This window comes from Fragaria vesca, linkage group LG6 (genome assembly GCF_000184155.1).
Source record: "Fragaria vesca subsp. vesca linkage group LG6, FraVesHawaii_1.0, whole genome shotgun sequence".
NCBI classification, from domain to species: Eukaryota; Viridiplantae; Streptophyta; class Magnoliopsida; order Rosales; family Rosaceae; genus Fragaria; species Fragaria vesca.
Window position 1 is genome coordinate 3684149 of NC_020496.1, and position 20265 is coordinate 3704413.

Genomic DNA, 20265 nt, shown 5'->3' on the forward strand with positions numbered 1-20265 from the left:
TGTACCAATTTGGAGGTCAAGTTCTATAAAACATTCATTGTTTAATTTATCAGCAATTCTCCCATGTTTGATGCGTCTCAGCCTGGAGCATAGTAAGTTCACATGTAGTGCCAACAAATTCTAATCCAATGACGTCAAACAGACTTCTCTTTTATTTTCTTCTGTCAATTTGTAAATTTTCAGCACTGTTAGGGTCTCAGACCAATGATTTTCTATCACAAAACAAATTTACAGATGAAACTATCAGTGACATTTTCAGCACATTATCCACACCAGCACACCATAATGTACACAGATTGATCACATTTCAAACAGCTTTAAAAAAGAAAAGAATTTGGATTGCTGAATTACGACCTCACTTCAAATTGCCCTGCTTTAGTGAGTGCTCGAAATCCCTTGTATGTTCGATTTGGTAGATTCCTCAAATCCAGCTTATCTATCTGCAAGCCGGAGAGAGCAACACCCATGATCCTAAAACTCGCTTGAAATGTGGGGAACACATGAAGGCGCTCTAATCCTGTCTCAAGCACTAATGTTCCAGACATTGAAGGGGTTTTATCTTTAGGAATACGCCCGATTGACCATGAACAGATCTGCATAAACAATAGGGATATAAAATAAAAATACGACCGGGAGATACACATTAGCCAATATACCATTTTAAAAGGGTAGATATGATGTCAAGGTAATGAGTCATATGCCAATTGTCCAATACTATATTAGTACCTTATTTGCAAGAATGTTTACTGTTCCATGATTTGAAGTCAAATCAGCTGATAAAATACATGGAGGCAGTTGAAATTGCACAGTTATTGAATCAATGGTCTTTCCAGGATCATTTCGTATTCCAACCATTACACTAACACGACATGTTCCAGCATCAGAGGTCAGCTGTGGCTTTACATAGATTGGAGTACTTTTCAACTTTCTAACCCTGCACATGACATATGAGGTGTGTTAGAATCAAAATAAGACAAGGACAGAGATCATGCAACACTACACACTCTAATTTGTATAGTGGGTATTTTTCACTGAACTCAACCATATTAACCATTCAAATATTAAGCATCATAGTAATGAACTTTATCTACCCAGCTAAAGTAAGTCCCAAATTTCCATACGAAGTATTTCACACATGTATTTCTTTAACACCATACCTGTAACTCATAAGCTTAAACTGTCCGTCAGGAGGCACAAATGACAGAATTTGCTGGGATTCCCAAGGTCGAAACCGAACACATGGATGGAATCTTACATCATCAAGAATAGAAGGGTTTGAAAAGGAAAGAGTCAAATCAGGCACACCGGATAAATGGGAGTTCACTTGAACTTCACCATATATCTCACATTTCACCATGACCCCATCCCTGAGCAGCAATTAAACAACTAATGTGAGTACGAATCCTTGAGATACAATCGTAACACACTAAATACTAACTATTAAACCTGCAAGTTTCTGTACAATTATTTCTATTCTATTTCACCATCCATAAATGATACCTACAAAACCCTAGATTAAAATGCAACCACTTTATTCAACTACATTATTCAATTATTCGAAGTTAGACACTACTTTTCATATTCATCTTATTCAACAATATTGCAGAGACACCAGGATAGATATACTGGAAAAGGCATATGACGCAATACACATATAGTGTTTGAATGAAATTTACAAGACATTGTTCATAAAAGAAAAGTTAAAATTGAAATGGTGACCTGTTTATTATTGTATCTATTTCTTCAACAAGATCAACATAAACTTCATTGTGAGCGTATTTCGGATCTGTTGTTCTCCATGGAATCAGAGATGATGTTGCACCTGGAAGCGTATCACTCATGTTAGAACTGCTGCCTGTCACAACACTCAACATCTTGTTGACAAGATTTGGTGGAGCAATCATCTCTCTCAGAATATTAGGTTCCGTAGTGAGAGGGAAGCCATTGTCAATCATCTCATCCAGAAGCTGCAAATTGCAATATATATTTTGGTTAGTCTATTTCAAGAAAAACTGATGAAATATGACAAAGTGGAAACACTAAATGATATGTCACTAAAGAATCACAGCCGTGGAGGATAAGAGTTTAGACTTGTTCAGTTTTTGTTAACATTGTGCATGTAACACAAGTGTATTAAGCAATAAACATAAAGATCAATGACTAAACTTGTCCCTCACAACAGATATTCTAGGAGAAAATATAAGTACGCCACCAGATGAGATCTAACCCTTGACTTCCAATAACATAATAAGCAGCAGAAGTATAATTAAGACAATAACCTCATAAACGATGACGAAGTTATCTTTTATCAAGTCTTCATTCAAGCTGCCAAGATAATCTGTGAGGACATCGGCCACCCTGCACAGGAACTATAATTGATGGTTAGAGGCTAATCAGTTTAATGCTACATAGTGAACTCATAATATTAACATAGATTGAGCAATGTAATCACCTCAATGCCCATCAGAGGTGGCATTTCAACTTGGGTACAAGCTAAAAATGTTATCCCCTCACGAAGAATTTGGAAAAGGTAATGTGTTGGTGAAGCAATTACTGGTTGGAGCTGATAACAACCATACACCGCGTAAGAAATATGCACAACTCAAGAAAATATCAACCTACTCACAACTGAAGTAAGAAGAACACCCATACATTGAATAGTCCTTTGGGTAAACCCAGAGCCGTTAGTTATATACACAACTAAAATCTAGAAAGTACATAAAAAAAATAGACCCAAAAAAATCCCCTCTAAGTATTCATAAATATGAAGTGAATCAGTACAATAATTTGTAATGAAGCCAATTACATTATATTCAATCATATATCAAAAATTGCAACAGCTACCTTGGAGGAATCACCTTGAGAAATGGCCTGTTCCCAGAACCATACACATATTGAGCGGTCCACACGCTGCCCAGTTAGCTGTTTCTCCAGCATTACCTCACTGTGAAATCCAAAAAATTAACTCTTTTGTCCCGCTAAAACCAAGAGAGCTATAGAAATACCAGTAGTATTATATGATCAAACAAAAGCGGCTAAAGAGACTCTTACCCCGAATCGGATAGCAGAAATACGCACTGCAACATCTCTCTCTCTCTCTCTCTTCCTTTACGTTGTTAGTTATAGCTTCTGGGGAGGAACATAACGGTAGATTAGCTCATTGCCGGAAAAACACCCGAAGAGAAAAAATAACTACAACGACTCACAAACCCATTTCTCTTTCAACTCTACCCTCATACATTGTGTGTTGAGCAAACTCTACAAACCCATCAACTGCTTGATACACAACAAAATTCTTGAAGCAGACACAAATCTACAAACCCATAAACTTCTCCCTTTCTAATATCAAAGCATCTTTGCTTAGCTAAACAATAACCCAAATGGAATCTATTCAAATTGCCTTCAACAACAAAACCATTACTGAAAATAATATCTTCAGAAAACAAAAGCATGCAAAATCCAACACCAAAGTAACAGCTATCTGATTGAAGCTATTAAGATCCCATCACCAAACCCTCTAGTGAAAATTTTGTTTATCAAAGCAAATAGCAGACTCTAATCAAATCAAGCATCCATTTTCTTAAGAAATGTGATTCAAATGTCAGCTAATATGATCGAACAACTGCAGGGTTTGCATATCAAAGATTCAATCTTTCTTTACCTTCTGCGTTAAAGCAATGAAATTTAACAAGAAAAACCAAAGAAAAAAAAAGGAATACCTGCTTAAATCTTCACCGGCAGAACCCCTTCGTCTTCGTCTTGACGTCTGCTTTACCTTGTTAGATTCATAGCTTTGCTGGTTACTGACACTTTGGGTCTTAAAGCCCAAATCTTTACCCAACCCAAAAGCCCAAATTGAGCCCCAACCTACCAACGACGTCGTTTAGTAGCTCAATTCCCAAATTGGCCGCTTTAGGGCGCCAAAAGGCTAGAGCTTTGGATGACGATGACCCAAAACGCAGCGTTTTGGAGGGTGGTTATGAGTGGCTGAAGGAGATGAGGAGTGAGTGGGTCATAGTATTAGCCTTATCCGGATTAAACGTTCGACGGAGAAGAAAAGCCAAACCCCCAAACATGAAAAAGCTCAAGTCTTTCACCAATTTCAGACCCCATTTTCAATCATGGCGAAATTGGTGTCTGTTCAGAGACACCCTTCTGTCTCTCTCCTCCCTCCTTCTTCTCTCTCCGACTTCAATGGCACCAGGCTACTCCACTCTCATCTCCAGGTCTTTAATTTCTCTCTCTTTCTTTTTAATTTGATTAATTCTTTAGATGGAATTGCTTAGTACCCAAGTTATGTTTTTTGCAGTTTAAGAGAAGGGTTTCGCAGCCAAGAGGTGCATTGCAAGTTTCGGCATCGAGTGCGAAGAAGATTCTGATAATGGGGGGAACTAGATTCATTGGTATCTTCTTGTCAAGGCTGCTTGTCAAGGAGGGTCATCAGGTATCTTCCTCATTCTCCTCCTTTCCATGTTTTGGAGCATTTTCTCTGTTCCATTTTCGCTTTATGTCTTCTAGGTAAACCAGAGAACTTAGAATATTGAGTTTGGGTGTGATAGGAAAGTTTAGAGAATTTTGACAATTATGTATTTCATGATTACACTAGTGCAATGTGAGCTCTAGGATGGGAATGGTTTAGTTTGCGACAACTTATGGTTTAGGTGTGAGATTGCTCTAACTTGAATTTAGCTTATTGAGGTTCAAGGTTTTTTGAAATTTATTCCTACATAATGAGGTTGCTATAATGTGAGCCTTATATAAGGTTGTAATGCTTCAGTTGCAATGTAATTGTAACTATTCAATAATTTAGAACTTGGGAGTAAAATGATTTCTATAATAATGCTAAATTAGTTTGACTAAGTTGTTATCTGCCTTGGATTTCAGTACGTTGTTAACATCAGGTTTACTTGGACAGGTTACATTGTTTACCAGAGGAAAAGCACCCATTACTCAGCAGTTGCCTGGTGAATCCGATAGTGACTACACAGATTTTGCTTCCAAGGTATAATGCTGTTAATAAGGCTCCCAAAACTCATTAACTTGGAATGAGTTCACATTCTTTTGCACTCTTCATTTTTAATGATCATTTCGTTGTTGTAGATTTTGCATTTGAAAGGAGACAGAAAGGACTTTGATTTTGTGAAGTCCAGTCTTTCAGCTGAAGGCTTTGATGTTGTTTACGACATAAACGGTATGCATCATTCTTAAATTGCTGTCTATTTGAATTCTTCCACTATAATTTTCACTGCATTACCTTACTGCTCCTTACACTTCTACTTCATAATCTGAATGTCTCTGGAAATTTTCAGGACGAGAGGCAGAGGAGATTGTGCCCATATTGGATGGACTTCCGAAGTTAGAACAGTAAGCTCTTAGAAACCTGATCAAGTCATTTTGTTTATTGATGGTCGGTTAATGAAGCAATTTTATAATTCTCTCTCCTTTTTTATGGATGATCTGTTGTTCCAGATATGATTTTAGATCAGGACTAAGTACAAGCTAGATCTAAATTAACAAGCGTGCGGTGTGATTTTTGTATATTTTATTTTAAAAATGGACTTGTTAGTTAACAATAATAATATCAAAGTTGACATCAAAATTATCTGGTCAGAAGATTTGAAATTCTAGAATTTTCTGTCATCAAATCAGACACCTTGTTCTGTGACTGTCATTTATGTGAAGAATTATGAATAAGCCTGGTTATTGTCAAACAAGTTATATGATTGGGTAAGCCAGCTGACACATATGGGATTTTAGAGAAGATTGGGTAACTCCATAGGGAGAAATGTAATTGTGAGTCACAATGGAACTAAAGAATGAACCATGAACTGGAACAGTGATTTTTGGAAATGTGAATTATGGGTGCTTTGATTGAATAGATAGTTCTTTGATTTACTCGCATACTAAAATGGTGGAACTGATGTTTTGAGGCTAAACTTCCATTTCCACCCATTTAAGATAGCAAATGTTAAGATGATTTAAACAATCCACTGATTCTCAGGTACATATACTGCTCTTCAGCTGGTGTTTATCTGAAATCTGATCAATTACCTCACTTTGAGGTATGCCTGATGTTCTAAATTTCTTGCTTTTCAGTTATGGGAGTATGAACTTCCTGCTGTATAACTTTCTTTGTATATTTTGATGACATTTCAAGCTCAATTATTTTGGGAGTCTGCTCTATATTATTCACGTCTTCCTGTTTCTGGTGATAGATCGATGCAGTTGATCCAAAGAGCAGGCACAAGGGAAAGCTTGAGACAGAGAGCTTGCTTGAATCAAGGGGTGTCAATTGGACTTCTATAAGGCCAGTCTACATCTATGGACCACTGAACTACAATCCTGTTGAAGAGTGGTTCTTCCACCGGTTGAAAGCTGGCCGCCCAATTCCAGTTCCAAACTCGGGAATACAAATAACACAACTTGGTCATGTTAAGGTACAATGGTGTCAAAATCTTCATATACTTTTGTTTAGTATATTTGTAGCATTATTGGAGCTTCATTTGGTCATATGTTTTGCAGGATTTAGCGACTGCATTTGTTAAGGTTCTTTGTAATGAAAAGGCCAGCAAGGAAGTATTCAACATCTCTGGAGAAAAATATGTCACCTTTGATGGATTAGCAAAAGCATGTGCAAAGGTATACTGTAGGCCACTGAGAAAGAAACATCACTATCTTCTAAAATTTTGAGTTTCTCATTAGTCTTTGATTTTGTTAGGCTGCTGGGTTTCCTGAGCCTGAGATCGTTCACTATAACCCTAAGGAGTTTGATTTTGGCAAGAAGAAGGCATTTCCATTTCGCGACCAGGTGATTATTAATGTTTAGACATTTATTTTCTGGATACACAAAGGATAGCTTGCAAACTAAATAGTTGACAAGTTAAAGAATATGGATAAGCATTTCATGAGAAATGACGAAAATGTAGTTTTTTTAAAAAAATTCATGAAGATAACATTGTGTTGTTGACATGATGCAGCATTTCTTTGCATCGATTGACAAAGCAAAGAGCGTGCTTGGGTGGAAACCCGAATATGACTTGGTCGAAGGTCTTGCAGACTCCTACAACCTAGACTTTGGCAGAGGAACATTCAGGAAAGAAGCTGATTTTTCAACAGATGACATGATTCTTGGCAAGAGTCTGGTTCTCCAAAGCTAGCTCTAATCTCTTTCCTCCCTTGATTTGTAATTTCCCTTGTATATCAATTTCCATTCAAGATCAAGAGGAAATCAAGCTCTTCTTTTTGTAATGTTGTTGCATATCAAGTCTATAGTACAAGAAAAATATTTTTACATAATTGCATAAGGGCCCATATCTAAATTCTCCTATCTTACTGATCAATGGGTCAAGGCAAATTTCCCAGTGAATAACAAGCCATGTTACTTTCGAGCTTGGAGCATCAGTATCCAGTCCAAAGTCCAAACCTTATCTTGAACACTGTGTTTTACTATTTTAGAGCTTGCTCGTTGCTCCAGGTACCATCTGGAAGTTGGCTCCAAAGGTCTAACACATTGATTTGAAAAGTAAACTCTATGACTAACCCTTTCTTTGAACTGTTCCAACTTCCAATGGATTGAATACGCTAGGGACATAAATATATATAATCTGTCAAGTTGAACAATCAAGATCACCAGTTCACCTGATTAACCGCCAATTCTGTTGAAGGTCCCAGAAACAAGTGCTGTATGAGGAGAAAGTAATGTCAAACTTAGCTAACATAAACAAAAAAAGTCCGAGACCCTGTTACAAGTTCGAATAAATTATGAACAAAAAGAGTCTTGATTTTGATTTTGCTGCACCTTTTTTATTTTTTTAATGGTACTACTTCAGCTTTGGATATAAATTTACCAACCACTTCTAGCTCGCTTATCTAAATGCCCATTGTCCATAACTTTAAACTAACGCCACGTGTTTCTTTAGAATGTTTGACTAAAGAGACTTGAAACGTTAATTTAAAATAAACAAGTTAGTTAATAATGGTCGACAAGTTTGTTTCCCTTCAAATTCATCTACCCAAATCCTAAAGCAGTGTCTCCCAATTAAGGAAATGGAAACAAACCCCAATTAAGTTTCAAGCACATGGAAACTAGCTAGCCACTAATCAATGGCTCAAAATTAGGGGAATTAAAATTAAAAGAACCCCAAAAATCTGGACTAGTGAATCACAGATGATTCATCCAGAATTTAAGGAATAGAAGATTCTCCACGAATATGTGAGGGAATATTCCCAAAGGGCAAAAGTCATTAGTAAGTAAGATTATCTTACTATTTTGGTCAAAAAAAAAAAATTTAAGATTATCCCATTTATCCGGGACTAAGATCTGGTCGGTTAGCTTATCCTGGAAGACCCGCTATCCTACCTAATTTAATACCATGACGTCGGCACCGAATTAAAGTTAAACGCGTCTTAAATTTGGCCCAACGAACCAAACTGAACAATTAAACAGTGATGTAGGATTACTTCTAGGAAGCTCCATCCCTGCCACGTGGCTGAGACTAGTTGTTAACTGTGGAAGCTGCCACTTGCTCTCTCCCCATGCAGGAGCATGACACGTAATGGATGTAATGAAACCAACTATGATTTATCGAGAAGGTGTATTCATTTTACTACAAACGTCGACCGTTATTGCATTTCACCGTCGTGTGACGTGATGCTGGTATGAACTCTCTCGTTATAATCATGCTAGTGTAGACGAACGATCGATGAAACATTTCATATTTCATATTCTAAACTAAAAAAAGATACGAATTATATTAAAACTCTTAATTTATAGAAAATCGAACATATAATGTTAGGGTTTTTAGCTGAAAAAAATTATACATGATTGTTCCATTCAACATAACGTAACGCGAGACTTAAGTTTTCTTATTATAATCTTATAAATGGGGATGTGTTAATAAAGATATCATAAAGTCTCACATTTCATATCGATCTAAAAGAGATATGAAGAAGAACATACTGTGACGATCAATAAAGATCCCACATTTAACATTCGTTATAATCTTGTCGGTACAGCCATGTTAACTAGACAATCAATAAAGATCCCACATTTAACATTGACATAAAATAAATACAAAGTAGAAACATAACTCTGATTTACATAAAACATGCATTTTAACGTTTTTGAACTACAAAGGAATTACATTTGATTGTTTCATTTAACGTAACGTTAACATTGATATAAAATAGATACAAAGTAGAAATACAAGTTTGATTTGTATAAAACATGCATTTTAAGGTTTTCAAACTACAAATGAATTACTTTTGATTGTTTCATTTAATGTAACGTAACACATACATGGCGTAACTGTTTTTTCGGTAATTTTATCTGTGCGGACGTGTTAATGTGATCGATTCAACTATGAGCCTGCCGCGTATTTGTACATGTGTACGTGGCTAAGAGGAAGTGACATTTCGTGTATGGAGATCAGAGGTTACTCATGTATGCTTTCATGCTTTAGTCAGGTGGTGCTGGAGCTAACAGACGTCGTACTACCATGTGACCGGCCAATTCATTTTTCTATACAAAATTAGGTGTTTTTTTCTTGAATGTAAAAAGCTACAATGTCAAACCAAATTTGGTGAGGAATCATGTTGTTAATTTGCTATCCATTACTCAATAAGTAACTGTAAAAATGAATCTCAAAAGCATTTACTTGATCAGATAACGCACCTCTTCTGTAATGGTTGCAAATGAAATCACGGCATAAGTGAGTCTAATACACCACCGATCAACTTCCAAAACGACATCTATACCTTTATATCTGTAATATCAGACTGTAATGAAACAACCGACCTCATTTTCCAATCGAAAAATAAATTCCATAAACAAAAAATGAAAATTTATCTTCCTTAAAATCCTATATATACTCCCCCACCCCTCCATCTTACTCCATCAACCTTCAAAAGCTTTAAGCAAACACAACAGTCATTATAACAGTTCTTTTCATCCCCAAAGCCATCGTTTTCGTATCTCACAAAACCTCAGTTTTCCATCATGGTTCCTCGTATCACCAAAGCTGCCAAAACCGTTTCAACCGTCAAGTCCGCCACTGCACGTAGCCGTGCCTATGTGACGTTCTTGGCCGGAAACGGTGACTATGTGAAAGGTGTGGTTGGGTTGGCCAAGGGTTTAAGGAAGGTTGAGAGCAAGTATCCACTAGTTGTGGCTATCTTGCCAGACGTCCCTGAAGAACACCGTCAGATCCTAGTTTCTCAGGGCTGTATAGTCCGAGAGATCGAGCCTGTCTACCCTCCTGAGAACCAGACCCAGTTTGCCATGGCCTACTACGTCATCAACTACTCCAAGCTTCGTATTTGGGAGGTACGTGTAACTTATTAGGTTACTGACGTGTGTCCACTCAATTTGGACTGTTAGGGTTCATCTTAATTTTATTATTTGTGTTACAGTTTGTCGAGTATAGCAAGATGATCTACTTGGATGGAGATATCCAAGTGTTTGAGAACATCGACCATCTGTTCGACTATCCAGACAACTACTTATATGCTGTCAAGGATTGCTTCTGTGAGCCCAACTGGAGGCACAGTCCCCAGTTCAAGATTGGATACTGCCAGCAGTGCCCAGATAAGGTTCAGTGGGACAATAGCTTGGGTCCGAAGCCACCTCTATATTTTAACGCAGGCATGTTTGTCTATGAGCCTAGCTTGTCCACTTACCAGGAACTCCTCAGTGCCCTCAAGACTAGCACACCTACTTCATTTGCTGAGCAGGATTTCTTGAACGATTTCTTCAAGGATAAGTACAAGCCTATCCCTTCAGAATACAACCTTGTTTTGGCCATGCTTTGGCGCCACCCTGAAAACATTGAACTGGACAAAGTCAAGGTTGTCCACTACTGTGCTAATGTGAGTGTTACTCCCTATTCGATTACTTAATGATAACTATTTTCGTCGGAGATCCTAGTTTACTGATCTGTTAGTTTATTATTTGGTTTAGGGGTCCAAGCCATGGAGGTACAATGGAGAAGGGGAGAACATGCAGAGGGATGACATTAAGATGCTAGTGAAGAGGTGGTGGGATATCTACAACGATGAGTCATTGGATTACAACAACACCGTTGCTCCTCGGGCGGCTAGAAATAGAACTCGGCGAGTGAACCTACAGCCCTTTCAGATGGCTTTGTCTACGGGGGCTGGTGATCTCAACTATTTTACCGCCCCATCCGCTGCTTAGTGCCTGCAGGTTCGAGACCTGATTAATTTCCAAAGTATACATACAGGAGCCGGGGGTAATCTAAATAATTAAGAGCTAGCTGGTTTGTTTTCTTTTCGTCTCGGTCTCCCCAGTCCCCATATCCATTTTACTTGTCATGGGGACCTTAGACATTACAGTTACTACAGTAGTTTTAGAGTTTGAAGTGGTACTCGAGTCCCTCTTTTTCTTGGGACAATATTTAAGATGTGAAGTTGGTAATATATATGTATGTGATGTGATGAAATATATATGTTCCTACTTATATACAAATCTGGCTTCTCGATCATTAGACCATCGTGCCATCCATCGATCTTTATCCTCGTAGCAATTGTTTCTCCCGGATCAAATTGATGTTAATTTCAGAGGCGTCACATGCCAAAAGTAAACTTGCACTTATCATGTTAGAACCTCTCGTCGGTTGGTGAAATTCATACCAAGCTATATATACATATTAGAAAAGAAAAAAAGAAAAAAAGATTAATTAAACAAATCAATGGGAACTGATGAGCCAAGCATTCCAATACTAGCAGTTAATATCATAATCAATTGCTTATATAGATATACATCTCTCAAATGGTAGAAGTGAATCAATATGTTAATGAACCCTAATTGCCACTAAAAATATTCGACTATCAATCTATGCGTAATAACTTCATATTCACTCAAATGAAAAACCCTAATGTTGAGCATCGATACAAAATATTGGTCCCGAAGATATACACTCAATATATACTTCCTCTTTTGGAGTTTACACGGGAAAACAAAGCATAAGAGTCCAATGCATATGTAAGGTTTCAACATATTCCTTGGATTATTCAGGAAACATGATCGAATAATGTCACTAAGTTTCTTCCAACTATTAGGTAATATATGATCGCATGAGGCTAAAACGTACGTAAGCCCTAATGACCCAAAAGATTCTCCTAAATTTGGATTATATTCAATGGCTTATATCAAAATTCTAGTTCTATACCTAAACAGCGTAGATCTCCTCCACAAGAATATCACATACGTACATTAATTCTTCAAACTCTCCTTTTCCATAATTATAGACGATCATTCTTTGAAGCCAAAATTTGCGAAGGGAAAAATCCTCCGTAGATGGAAAATTCGCAAGCGAAATGGATCAATTCTTTTCAAGGGAATCACGTAAAGGAATCAACACAATCAATGGCTCAAAATGATGGAAATAACCCAAAGAAATCCCAAGAATCTCTAGACGGTTGAATCACACAACCAATTTTTTAAGGATTCTCAGAATCAAGACACCTGCCAAAATAGTCCCCGAGTCAAAGAAACATTACCCAATTACTAAGATATATGGTCGGTCGGTGTTACCTTATCCCACACAAAGTTAATACGACGCCGTACCTCCACCGCCGTATTAAACCTAAACGCGTCTTATTTCGGCCAACCAACTTAACTAAACCGAAAACGAAAGCGCGTGCCACTCGTGCATGCATGCATGGCTGTTCTTCTCACTTCTCAGGGAAGCTCAGCTCTCTTATAATGCCAAGTGGCAACAACCCAGTCTCAGTGAGCCAGATGCGCCCACGTGGTGTATTAGTAGTCACTAGACTGACACCTAAACGAAGAGAATGGGTCCCACCCGAAAAGTGAACCGGGTTTTTTGGGGAGTTAGTTTGATTCCTTGAAGCTTAAGCCATCGGTGTCCCTACTTTTTAATCTAGAAGGAGCTACGTGTTGTATACGTGGACGTTGAAATGAGATATTTCGTGTATAGAACCGGAGGGTATTATAGTCTTCTTCGCTTCTGGTGGGAAGATCTAGCCCCTCCCTGTCGGTAGTAGCGAGTGGAGCTGTAGATTATGTTATTTTAATGAAATTACCACTTCACCCTTTTCGTTTAATTAGGTTCGATCACAACGTTTTTGTTCATCCTGTTGTGCAAGTATTGCCTTTAAGATCAATATTCTAGAGAGATATAATTATATTTCCTAATTTATAAATAAATAATTCACTGATCAACAATAATAATACCAAAATCAAAGTATGATTTCTTGTAGTAATCTTTTCATTTATGGTGTTTTTAAGCTATGGTATTAATATGGAAATGAATAAGGCTAGTTGGTGTCGATAATGTGATCAGAAGGATTTTATAGTCCTAGCAAAAAAGCATGGTGGGCTTGGAGGATAATCCAGTATATTGAAATATCCAAACCAACAATTCTTTCTATATTTGTCCAATTAAAATCCAAATAAATTTGACTTTAATGACAAAATTAGTATTAATTAACAGATAACTCCTCAAAGATTTAGGGTGATGAGTTGAAGATTCTTGATCATGAAAGACATGTTGCTAATCACCCTACATCAGTGTGAAAATTAGACTCATCAGACTCCCTAGATTCATCCACCTGTTACTTTCCTCCAAGACCCACTACTACTAATTAAGTACTTACCCTAATCTACCATTTCTTTTCCATAATCTAAACCAACCTACCCCATTTTCCATATCTTATTACACACCTCAATTCCTATATAAACCCCTCAACCCCAACACAACTTCATCATCCAAAACATTGCAAACAAAGACTTTCAGAGCATACACAACTCACTCGATCTTCTAAGTTCGAAACACTTCGATCTTCGTCTCAAACACCAATCCTTTTCATCCATCCCAAACAAACACTCAAACATGGCTCCTCATGATATTACCTCCGCCGCTATCCTCCCCACCAAGGCCGCCACTTCCCCAAGCAGAGCCTATGTGACGTTCTTGGCCGGAAACGGCGACTACGTCAAAGGTGTGGTTGGTCTGGCCAAGGGTTTGAGGAAGGTGAAGAGCAAGTACCCACTAGTTGTGGCTATCTTGCCTGATGTTCCTGAAGAGCACCGTCAGATCCTTGTCTCTCAGGGCTGCATAGTCCGAGAGATCGAGCCTGTTCACCCTCCTGAGAACCAGACTCACTACGCCATGGCGTACTACGTCATCAACTACTCCAAGCTTCGTATTTGGGAGGTAGGGTTTCTTTTCCCTTTGTATCCTTTACTGGGTTATTGACACGTGTCTGTTCCTTTTGATTTTTAGGGTTTTTATTGTTTTCTTATGATCGGGTTTTTTGTGTTGCAGTTTGTGGAGTATAGCAAGATGATCTACTTGGACGGTGATATCCAAGTTTTTCAGAACATTGACCACTTGTTTGACTACCCGGACAACTACTTCTATGCTGTGATGGATTGCTTTTGTGAGACCAATTGGAGGGATAGTCCCCAGTTCAAGATTGGGTACTGCCAGCAGTGCCCCGACAGGGTACAATGGGATAATAGCTTGGGTCCCAAGCCTCCTTTGTATTTCAATGCTGGCATGTTCGTTTACGAGCCAAACTTGTCTACTTACCATGATCTCTTGAGCACCCTCAAGACTTCTACTCCTACTTTGTTTGCTGAGCAGGTAAATAAATGTTATTACAGTAAACTTTTGGTTTTTTGTTGCTCAATTGTGTTTTAATCTGACGGTAAATTTAACTAACCCTTTTGAACTCTGCAGGATTTCTTGAATGTGTTCTTTAGGGACAAGTACGTGCCTATCCCTTCAAACTACAACCTTGTGTTGGCTATGCTGTGGCGCCACCCTGAAAACATTGAGCTAGAGAAGGTCAAAGTTGTCCACTATTGTGCTAATGTGAGTGTATATACTTCCTACAAGTTTCATCATATTAAACTTGATTTTGTAACAACATAGTAATGGTTGGTTTCAATATTTTTAGGGTTCTAAGCCATGGAGGTACAATGGAGAAGGGGAGAATATGGAGCGAGAAGACATCAAGATGCTGGTGAAGAAATGGTGGGAGATTTATGATGACGAGTCCTTGGATTACCAGAATTGCATCGGTGCTGCCGAGTCTGGAAATGGCACCGAGCAAGTTAACCTGCAGCCATTTGTGGCGGCACTGTCGAAGGCTGGCCATGTTAATTTTATTCCCGCCCCATCAGCTGCCTAGTGTCTGTGTTCTTGATGGAATTTCAACCCTATACATCAGAAGTATATAGGGTTTATCTTAATAATCGATTGTATTTAGTACTTTTGTTTGGTCTTCCCAAAATTATTAACTTGGGAGGCCTTTTCTGAAGTTTTAGTATAGGAGTCTTTAGTCCCCCTGTTTTTTATGTTGGGGTTGATTTGATTTGTTATGTTCCAAACAACGTTTGAAATATAATTCCAATTCTCATATTACAAATTTACAAGTTGTAATTTTCATTTGAACCAATTTAAGGAATCAAAAGCTTGTTAGCACAATTTGCAGCTACTCGCATTTGCAGCAACTCAACATGGTTGTCATAAGAACCATATATATAAGCCAAACAAGTTAAAAGATTTTCCGATAAAAATTCTAAGATTCCAAAGGTTTCTTTCAGCTTGTTTTGCTCATAAGGTGAACAACAACGACTCATATCTTGTTCTTATTGCCAAATAACCATATAACATTCAGATCCCCAATATTGCAAAGGTTACAGTGTGAACATGAAACAGGAAGCAAAGCTTTTAATAAACTTGTACAGTGTGCCATATATAACAATCTATGAACAACTCCTATCACCTTTCTTCAAATAACACCTTTTTTAGACGCATATACCAACTGCATGGAAGCACTGATTTCCACTTTCCACCTCTAAAAATAGAACGAACATGAGGCTCATATGGAAAACCATCACAAAAAAATGAGGTAATCCTAGACCGCCTTGCAACTTGCTTCTTGGTTCTCCTTCTCTAGATGGGTTGATTTATCTAACTTGTGATCCTAGCTTAATTTATGCTTGGAAAATCAGGATTACGATGGAGCAGAGTTTGCAAAGACATGAATAACATGGTCAGTAGGAGACTAGTATCTGGTGCGGGAGGAGATGCCGGATACTTAGACGGGTGCGGTGGCAACATTTAAAGGCTACTTAAAGCAAGCAAAGGTTATAGTCGGATGGGAAAACAATGGTGGTATTGAATTGGTGTCATGATGGATTGATGGGGATATAGATACATGGATTTCATGAGCTTCTTCCACCATCTGAAATAATTCTGGTTTTTATTTCCAAGTGAGTGCGAAAGGATCGGAGTTCATATAATATTTGTATTTGACAGTAATTAATTCGAGTTCAGTAGTTCAATCCTGGAGATGAAAACTTGTTTGTGAGGAAATTTTAGTATAGAATTGTTTTACTTAAAAGATGGATCCAGCCACCGATACTAAGCTAGTAATACTAGTATGCTCGCAGAGTACTTAGATATAGAAAAGTACAAGTAAAAATGAATAAAAGAGTACGTGCATGATATAGGAAAACTGAGTACTTCCTATAACATATAGAGTGTGATAAATTAACTATCTCTCCACTTTCCAAATTCTTATCCCAAAGTTTTTTCTGTAAGCCATTCCATTCCAAATAAACTGATAACGACTAATAGCGTGGAAGATTCAATATTAGTTACGACCAAGTCAAGTCCATGCTTGGCAACATTTGCATTGTGGAAATTGCAACTTGTTCCAGTTCTAGCAGACCGAGACACTTGGGTCCAATTTTTCCTGTTTTCTAGTAAGTTGTGGCTATCTATTGCTGCATCTCCTTTACGTCGATCCTATATTGATCACCATCTCATTGAATTTTCAATATGATTGTGATGCCAAAGAAAGCAGTGTTCTCTATTTAATATACAGATCGAAAAGAAAAATATGGAGGCAACGTACTCGCAGTGTTCATGATATATTTTTGTATGTTAACCCAAGTGATTTATCTTAATCTTACTCTGAGAAAGCTGACACGTATTTCATAGTGTTATTGAACAACAACAACAAACTTAATATAATAAACTTTGGTGGAATATTTTTAAAAGTGTGTTGTACTTGTGGTTAATAGCTCTATGTATGGACGAATAATTTGTCTGTTATATACTAACTTTTTTCTTCATATATATGTATACAGTTGTTTAGTTTTTTGAAAATAATAATAATATCTTGTATGAACATAAAAATCACAAGCTTATTCTCGAACTAATAGTTTATATATTGGACCCCTCCAGATTATAAATCCTGACTCTGTCACTGGACGGGGGAACATAGCAGATCTAGATAGTTCATGGTATATATAGAAGACTTGAGATAGAAAAGGAGGGTTTTTTAAAATTCAAATCGAAGATGGGAAAATTTTCAGTCAAAACTAAGGCACATGCAAGCTTCGCTGCTCAGTCCAAATGGGTGGTTGGTTGTACGTACTGGTTTGTTTGGTCCATCGTCCTTACTTCTCTGATGAAGAACTTAAAAAAAACAGAGTAGCAGTGATGGACCAAGAAATGAGTGGCGTGAAGTATGAACTAGAGGGTTTTATCTTCACAATCTCTGTGTGCTGGTTATAGGGTGCAGAAAGATTTACAGGCTAGGCTAAAGAATAATTCTTGACATATTAGGAGCAAGTTTAACAGTTGTGTTACCATAATCGATTGATTGATACATAATTTGGGTTTTGAAAGCAGAGTTCTTCATTTTAGGACTGGATTCCTTGCCTATATATTTGATTCTTTTTTTGCTGGAAATTGCTGTTCAGATATGAGGTTATGTAAACTACTGGTGAGATAATACTAATTGCAATTTGGCCGGAAATGTGAAGCTATTATTATTGGAAATGATTTTGGCCGTTACAGTTACTTTAACACCTTGAACTTCATGGTCCTCTCTAATTTAGCATGGCAACAATTCCTCTAGAATTAAGACTAATTAAACTAAGTGTATTGTAATTATTTTCAAGTTTTGAGTAATTTGATCAGAAACACAAACCAATGAGACAACTAGTTCCTTGTTTCATACATATACGAATGAGAACACAGAATTGATATCACTTCTGCTTTGCAAGAAGAGGCAAAGCATCCATTCTTATTGAAAGCATCGCATACATCAATCACAGTGTGCACCAAAAAAAAAAAAAAATTCAATCACATGCAGTGTGACCCTCTCATTACATGCATGGCGGGAAAATCTTGCATACTAATATCTTCTTCTCCACAAACTTCTTCATTCCAGCTTGTTCCTTTCCATATCAGACTTCAGTTTCTGTTTAGAGAGCTAGATATGGCATAAATAAGTAATGCCCGTATGAAGTGTCATGACTCATGACCAATCTCATCCTCCACTGCTCCTCACTTGCCTTTTTGTTGTCCTCAGCAGTATCTGAGGGGAGCGCCGCCTAGCTATGATCCTCGCTTATGATCCTCATGCGTCATTCATGATGAGGGCTTATTGGCCTCTTTCAAACTCCCTCGATCGTCCTTACCTGGGAGAGTTATAACTTGTGATCCTAGCGTAATTTACGCTTGAAAATCAGGGTTTCGCTAGATGGAAGTAATTTCTGGTTATATAGATGTATCAAGGCTTGACAAACAATTGAACGGGGCAGTGGCAACATGATAACAATAAGCAAAAGCAAGTTATGGCAGGAAGGGGGCACAAATGGTGGTGATGGTGGCGCAATGGTTAAAGCGATGGAACATATCAAAGCTATCTAGTCCATGATTTACATTGGATAGGATGTGCTATATCAATATGTGTGTGTGTGTGTGTGTATAGAAGGATTGAATATGAAAGGATTAAGATCGAAAAGGAAGGTTTTAAGTTCAAAACGAAGTTGGAAAATTTCCAGTCAAAACTTTGGCACATGCAGGCTCTGCTACTCGCAGTCCAAATGGTTGGTCTTCGTCCTTGCTAAAAGTATAGCAGGGAAGGACCGAGAAATGAGTGGTATTGCTTTTCGCAAGGTTCGAGTGCAGGTGGTGGTTCTGAGCAAGATCAATAGGGGTTGATTTGGTCAAAGAGGGTCTGCATGAGTATACTCTTTTATCTCTTTCTCTATGTGCTGCACGAACATTTCAATCTACAAGACAACTCTTGTATACATGCAAAATTGTTACACATTAAAATTTTAGTACAGTTTTCATTTACCATTTGATTGATATCTGTAAATTACTGAATTTATAGTATTGCAATTACAGTAAGAAGGCTTATGGATGATGTTCATAAATGACCAACTATGTTGGGGTTAATTTTGATTGTTATGATCGAACATATGTATGCAATATATTTTTGATCGATTTTGAAGTTGTAAATCAACACTCTATTGAAACCAAGCAAGCTCGCCTATATATCAATCAAGTCTATTTGGTAATTGCTTCAGCATATGGTGATCAGTCTCTCCGACTCTCTGAATAGCTCGAAAGTTAGCAACTCGTCTAGACTCTACGACCAAGCTAATCATACAATGTGTTGGCTTTTGAGTACATTTGTTAAGAACATAAACTACAGAAACTACTAGTTCCTTGTTGCATAGTGACTTTACACAATTGAATCATGAGAATAGAGAAACTTAAGAATCTACTACATATCCTCTAGAATCTAAGACCAAATACATGGTGTTGAGTGCATTGAAGCCTTGAAGGAGCATAAACCAAGAAATTACTGATTCATTGTTCCATTCATGTTTTACAGTAAGTATATGAGAACAGAGAATTGGTATTCAGTTATTCACTTGTGCTTTGAAATTAGGATAAGCTGCAGTTAAAATCACTACCAATTAGAAAAACTAGAACAGCATTCGATCAAATCGAAAGCCTTGTTCACATAAATCACAATGTGAGTATGTGACCCTTTATTACATGATGAGAAAAACAGGACTGGTTTCTTCATTTTCTGCGGTACAATCCTTCATATCAGTTTGTTTAACTAAGACATTACATGTTATCACTTAATAACATGCATCTTGCAGCTCTTCCTGATGCATTTGAATTCTTCCCCTAGTCCCCCAAGAGTCTTGAACTCCCACAAATATCAGTACACTTGTGTTAGTTCCACACCAGAGAGTGTCGATGCGCAACGCTTGAGAAAAATCGGCATGGGGGCCTTCACGTCTCACTTCGTGAATGAAAACCTTGTGCGATCGAGTTACCTTCAAGGCTTTAACACACAGGCAGTTCTGACCACCGTGCCACTTTTCACTAACTTGTGATCTTAACTTACTGAATGTTGCGAAAACGATAGAAAACTCTCTCTCTCTCT

At 37.6% G+C, this 20265-nt stretch overlaps 4 protein-coding genes across 5 annotated transcripts; 3 read left to right on the forward strand and 1 right to left on the reverse strand.

Moving 5' to 3' along the window:
• Nucleotides 1-130: 130 nt before the first annotated feature.
• Nucleotides 131-3747, reverse strand: LOC101305186 (AP-3 complex subunit mu-1-like). Its single transcript, XM_004302244.1, has 9 exons — nt 3720-3747; nt 3052-3129; nt 2845-2944; nt 2453-2563; nt 2280-2369; nt 1720-1967; nt 1158-1367; nt 727-934; nt 131-593 (listed from the first exon to the last, which is right to left on the reverse strand). Exons 2-9 carry the CDS (start codon nt 3084-3086, stop codon nt 348-350), a joined length of 1248 nt encoding a protein of 415 aa, XP_004302292.1. The 5' UTR covers nt 3087-3129; nt 3720-3747; the 3' UTR covers nt 131-347.
• A 356-nt stretch (nt 3748-4103) lies between these two features.
• LOC101304884 (chloroplast stem-loop binding protein of 41 kDa b, chloroplastic-like) lies at nt 4104-7403 on the forward strand. Its single transcript, XM_004302243.1, has 10 exons — nt 4104-4226; nt 4310-4444; nt 4916-5002; nt 5101-5191; nt 5310-5364; nt 6002-6062; nt 6216-6437; nt 6523-6639; nt 6719-6808; nt 6978-7403. Exons 1-10 carry the CDS (start codon nt 4122-4124, stop codon nt 7155-7157), a joined length of 1143 nt encoding a protein of 380 aa, XP_004302291.1. The 5' UTR covers nt 4104-4121; the 3' UTR covers nt 7158-7403.
• Nucleotides 7404-9849: 2446 nt separating this feature from the next.
• On the forward strand, nt 9850-11321 carry LOC101306059 (galactinol synthase 2-like). 2 transcript variants are annotated; one of them, XM_004302247.1, is made up of 3 exons: nt 9850-10324; nt 10411-10866; nt 10958-11321. In XM_004302247.1, exons 1-3 carry the CDS (start codon nt 9998-10000, stop codon nt 11192-11194), a joined length of 1020 nt encoding a protein of 339 aa, XP_004302295.1. In that variant the 5' UTR covers nt 9850-9997; the 3' UTR covers nt 11195-11321. The 2 variants fall into 2 exon arrangements, with proteins under 2 accessions (XP_004302295.1, XP_004302296.1); XM_004302248.1 differs by having other exon boundaries at nt 9898-10330; nt 10411-11231.
• Nucleotides 11322-13753: 2432 nt separating this feature from the next.
• LOC101305769 (galactinol synthase 2-like) lies at nt 13754-15436 on the forward strand. The gene is made up of 4 exons (XM_004302246.1): nt 13754-14198; nt 14310-14630; nt 14727-14861; nt 14947-15436. The coding sequence occupies exons 1-4, from the start codon at nt 13875-13877 to the stop codon at nt 15178-15180; spliced, it is 1014 nt and encodes a 337-aa protein (XP_004302294.1). The 5' UTR covers nt 13754-13874; the 3' UTR covers nt 15181-15436.
• The last annotated feature ends 4829 nt before the right edge of the window (nt 15437-20265 follow it).

What these genes read in the sequence shown, in the direction of transcription:
- LOC101304884 (XM_004302243.1), top strand. Translation starts at nt 4,122, where the DNA reads ATGGCGAAATTGGTGTCTGTTCAGAGACACCCTTCTGTCTCTCTCCTC. An exon ending in GGACTTCCGAAGTTAGAACA is followed by an intron (nt 5,365 to 6,001) that starts GTAAGCTCTTAG and finishes ACTGATTCTCAG; the next exon opens with GTACATATACTGCTCTTCAG. An exon ending in CATTTCCATTTCGCGACCAG is followed by an intron (nt 6,809 to 6,977) that starts GTGATTATTAAT and finishes GACATGATGCAG; the next exon opens with CATTTCTTTGCATCGATTGA.
- LOC101305186 (XM_004302244.1), bottom strand. Translation starts at nt 3,086, where the DNA reads ATGTTGCAGTGCGTATTTCTGCTATCCGATTCGGG. An exon ending in TTTCTGCTATCCGATTCGGG is followed by an intron (nt 2,945 to 3,051) that starts GTAAGAGTCTCT and finishes TGGATTTCACAG; the next exon opens with TGAGGTAATGCTGGAGAAAC. An exon ending in TTTAAGCTTATGAGTTACAG is followed by an intron (nt 935 to 1,157) that starts GTATGGTGTTAA and finishes TGTCATGTGCAG; the next exon opens with GGTTAGAAAGTTGAAAAGTA.
- LOC101305769 (XM_004302246.1), top strand. Translation starts at nt 13,875, where the DNA reads ATGGCTCCTCATGATATTACCTCCGCCGCTATCCTCCCCACCAAGGCC. An exon ending in CCAAGCTTCGTATTTGGGAG is followed by an intron (nt 14,199 to 14,309) that starts GTAGGGTTTCTT and finishes TTTGTGTTGCAG; the next exon opens with TTTGTGGAGTATAGCAAGAT. An exon ending in TTGTCCACTATTGTGCTAAT is followed by an intron (nt 14,862 to 14,946) that starts GTGAGTGTATAT and finishes CAATATTTTTAG; the next exon opens with GGTTCTAAGCCATGGAGGTA.
- LOC101306059 (XM_004302247.1), top strand. Translation starts at nt 9,998, where the DNA reads ATGGTTCCTCGTATCACCAAAGCTGCCAAAACCGTTTCAACCGTCAAG. An exon ending in CCAAGCTTCGTATTTGGGAG is followed by an intron (nt 10,325 to 10,410) that starts GTACGTGTAACT and finishes TTTGTGTTACAG; the next exon opens with TTTGTCGAGTATAGCAAGAT. An exon ending in TTGTCCACTACTGTGCTAAT is followed by an intron (nt 10,867 to 10,957) that starts GTGAGTGTTACT and finishes TATTTGGTTTAG; the next exon opens with GGGTCCAAGCCATGGAGGTA.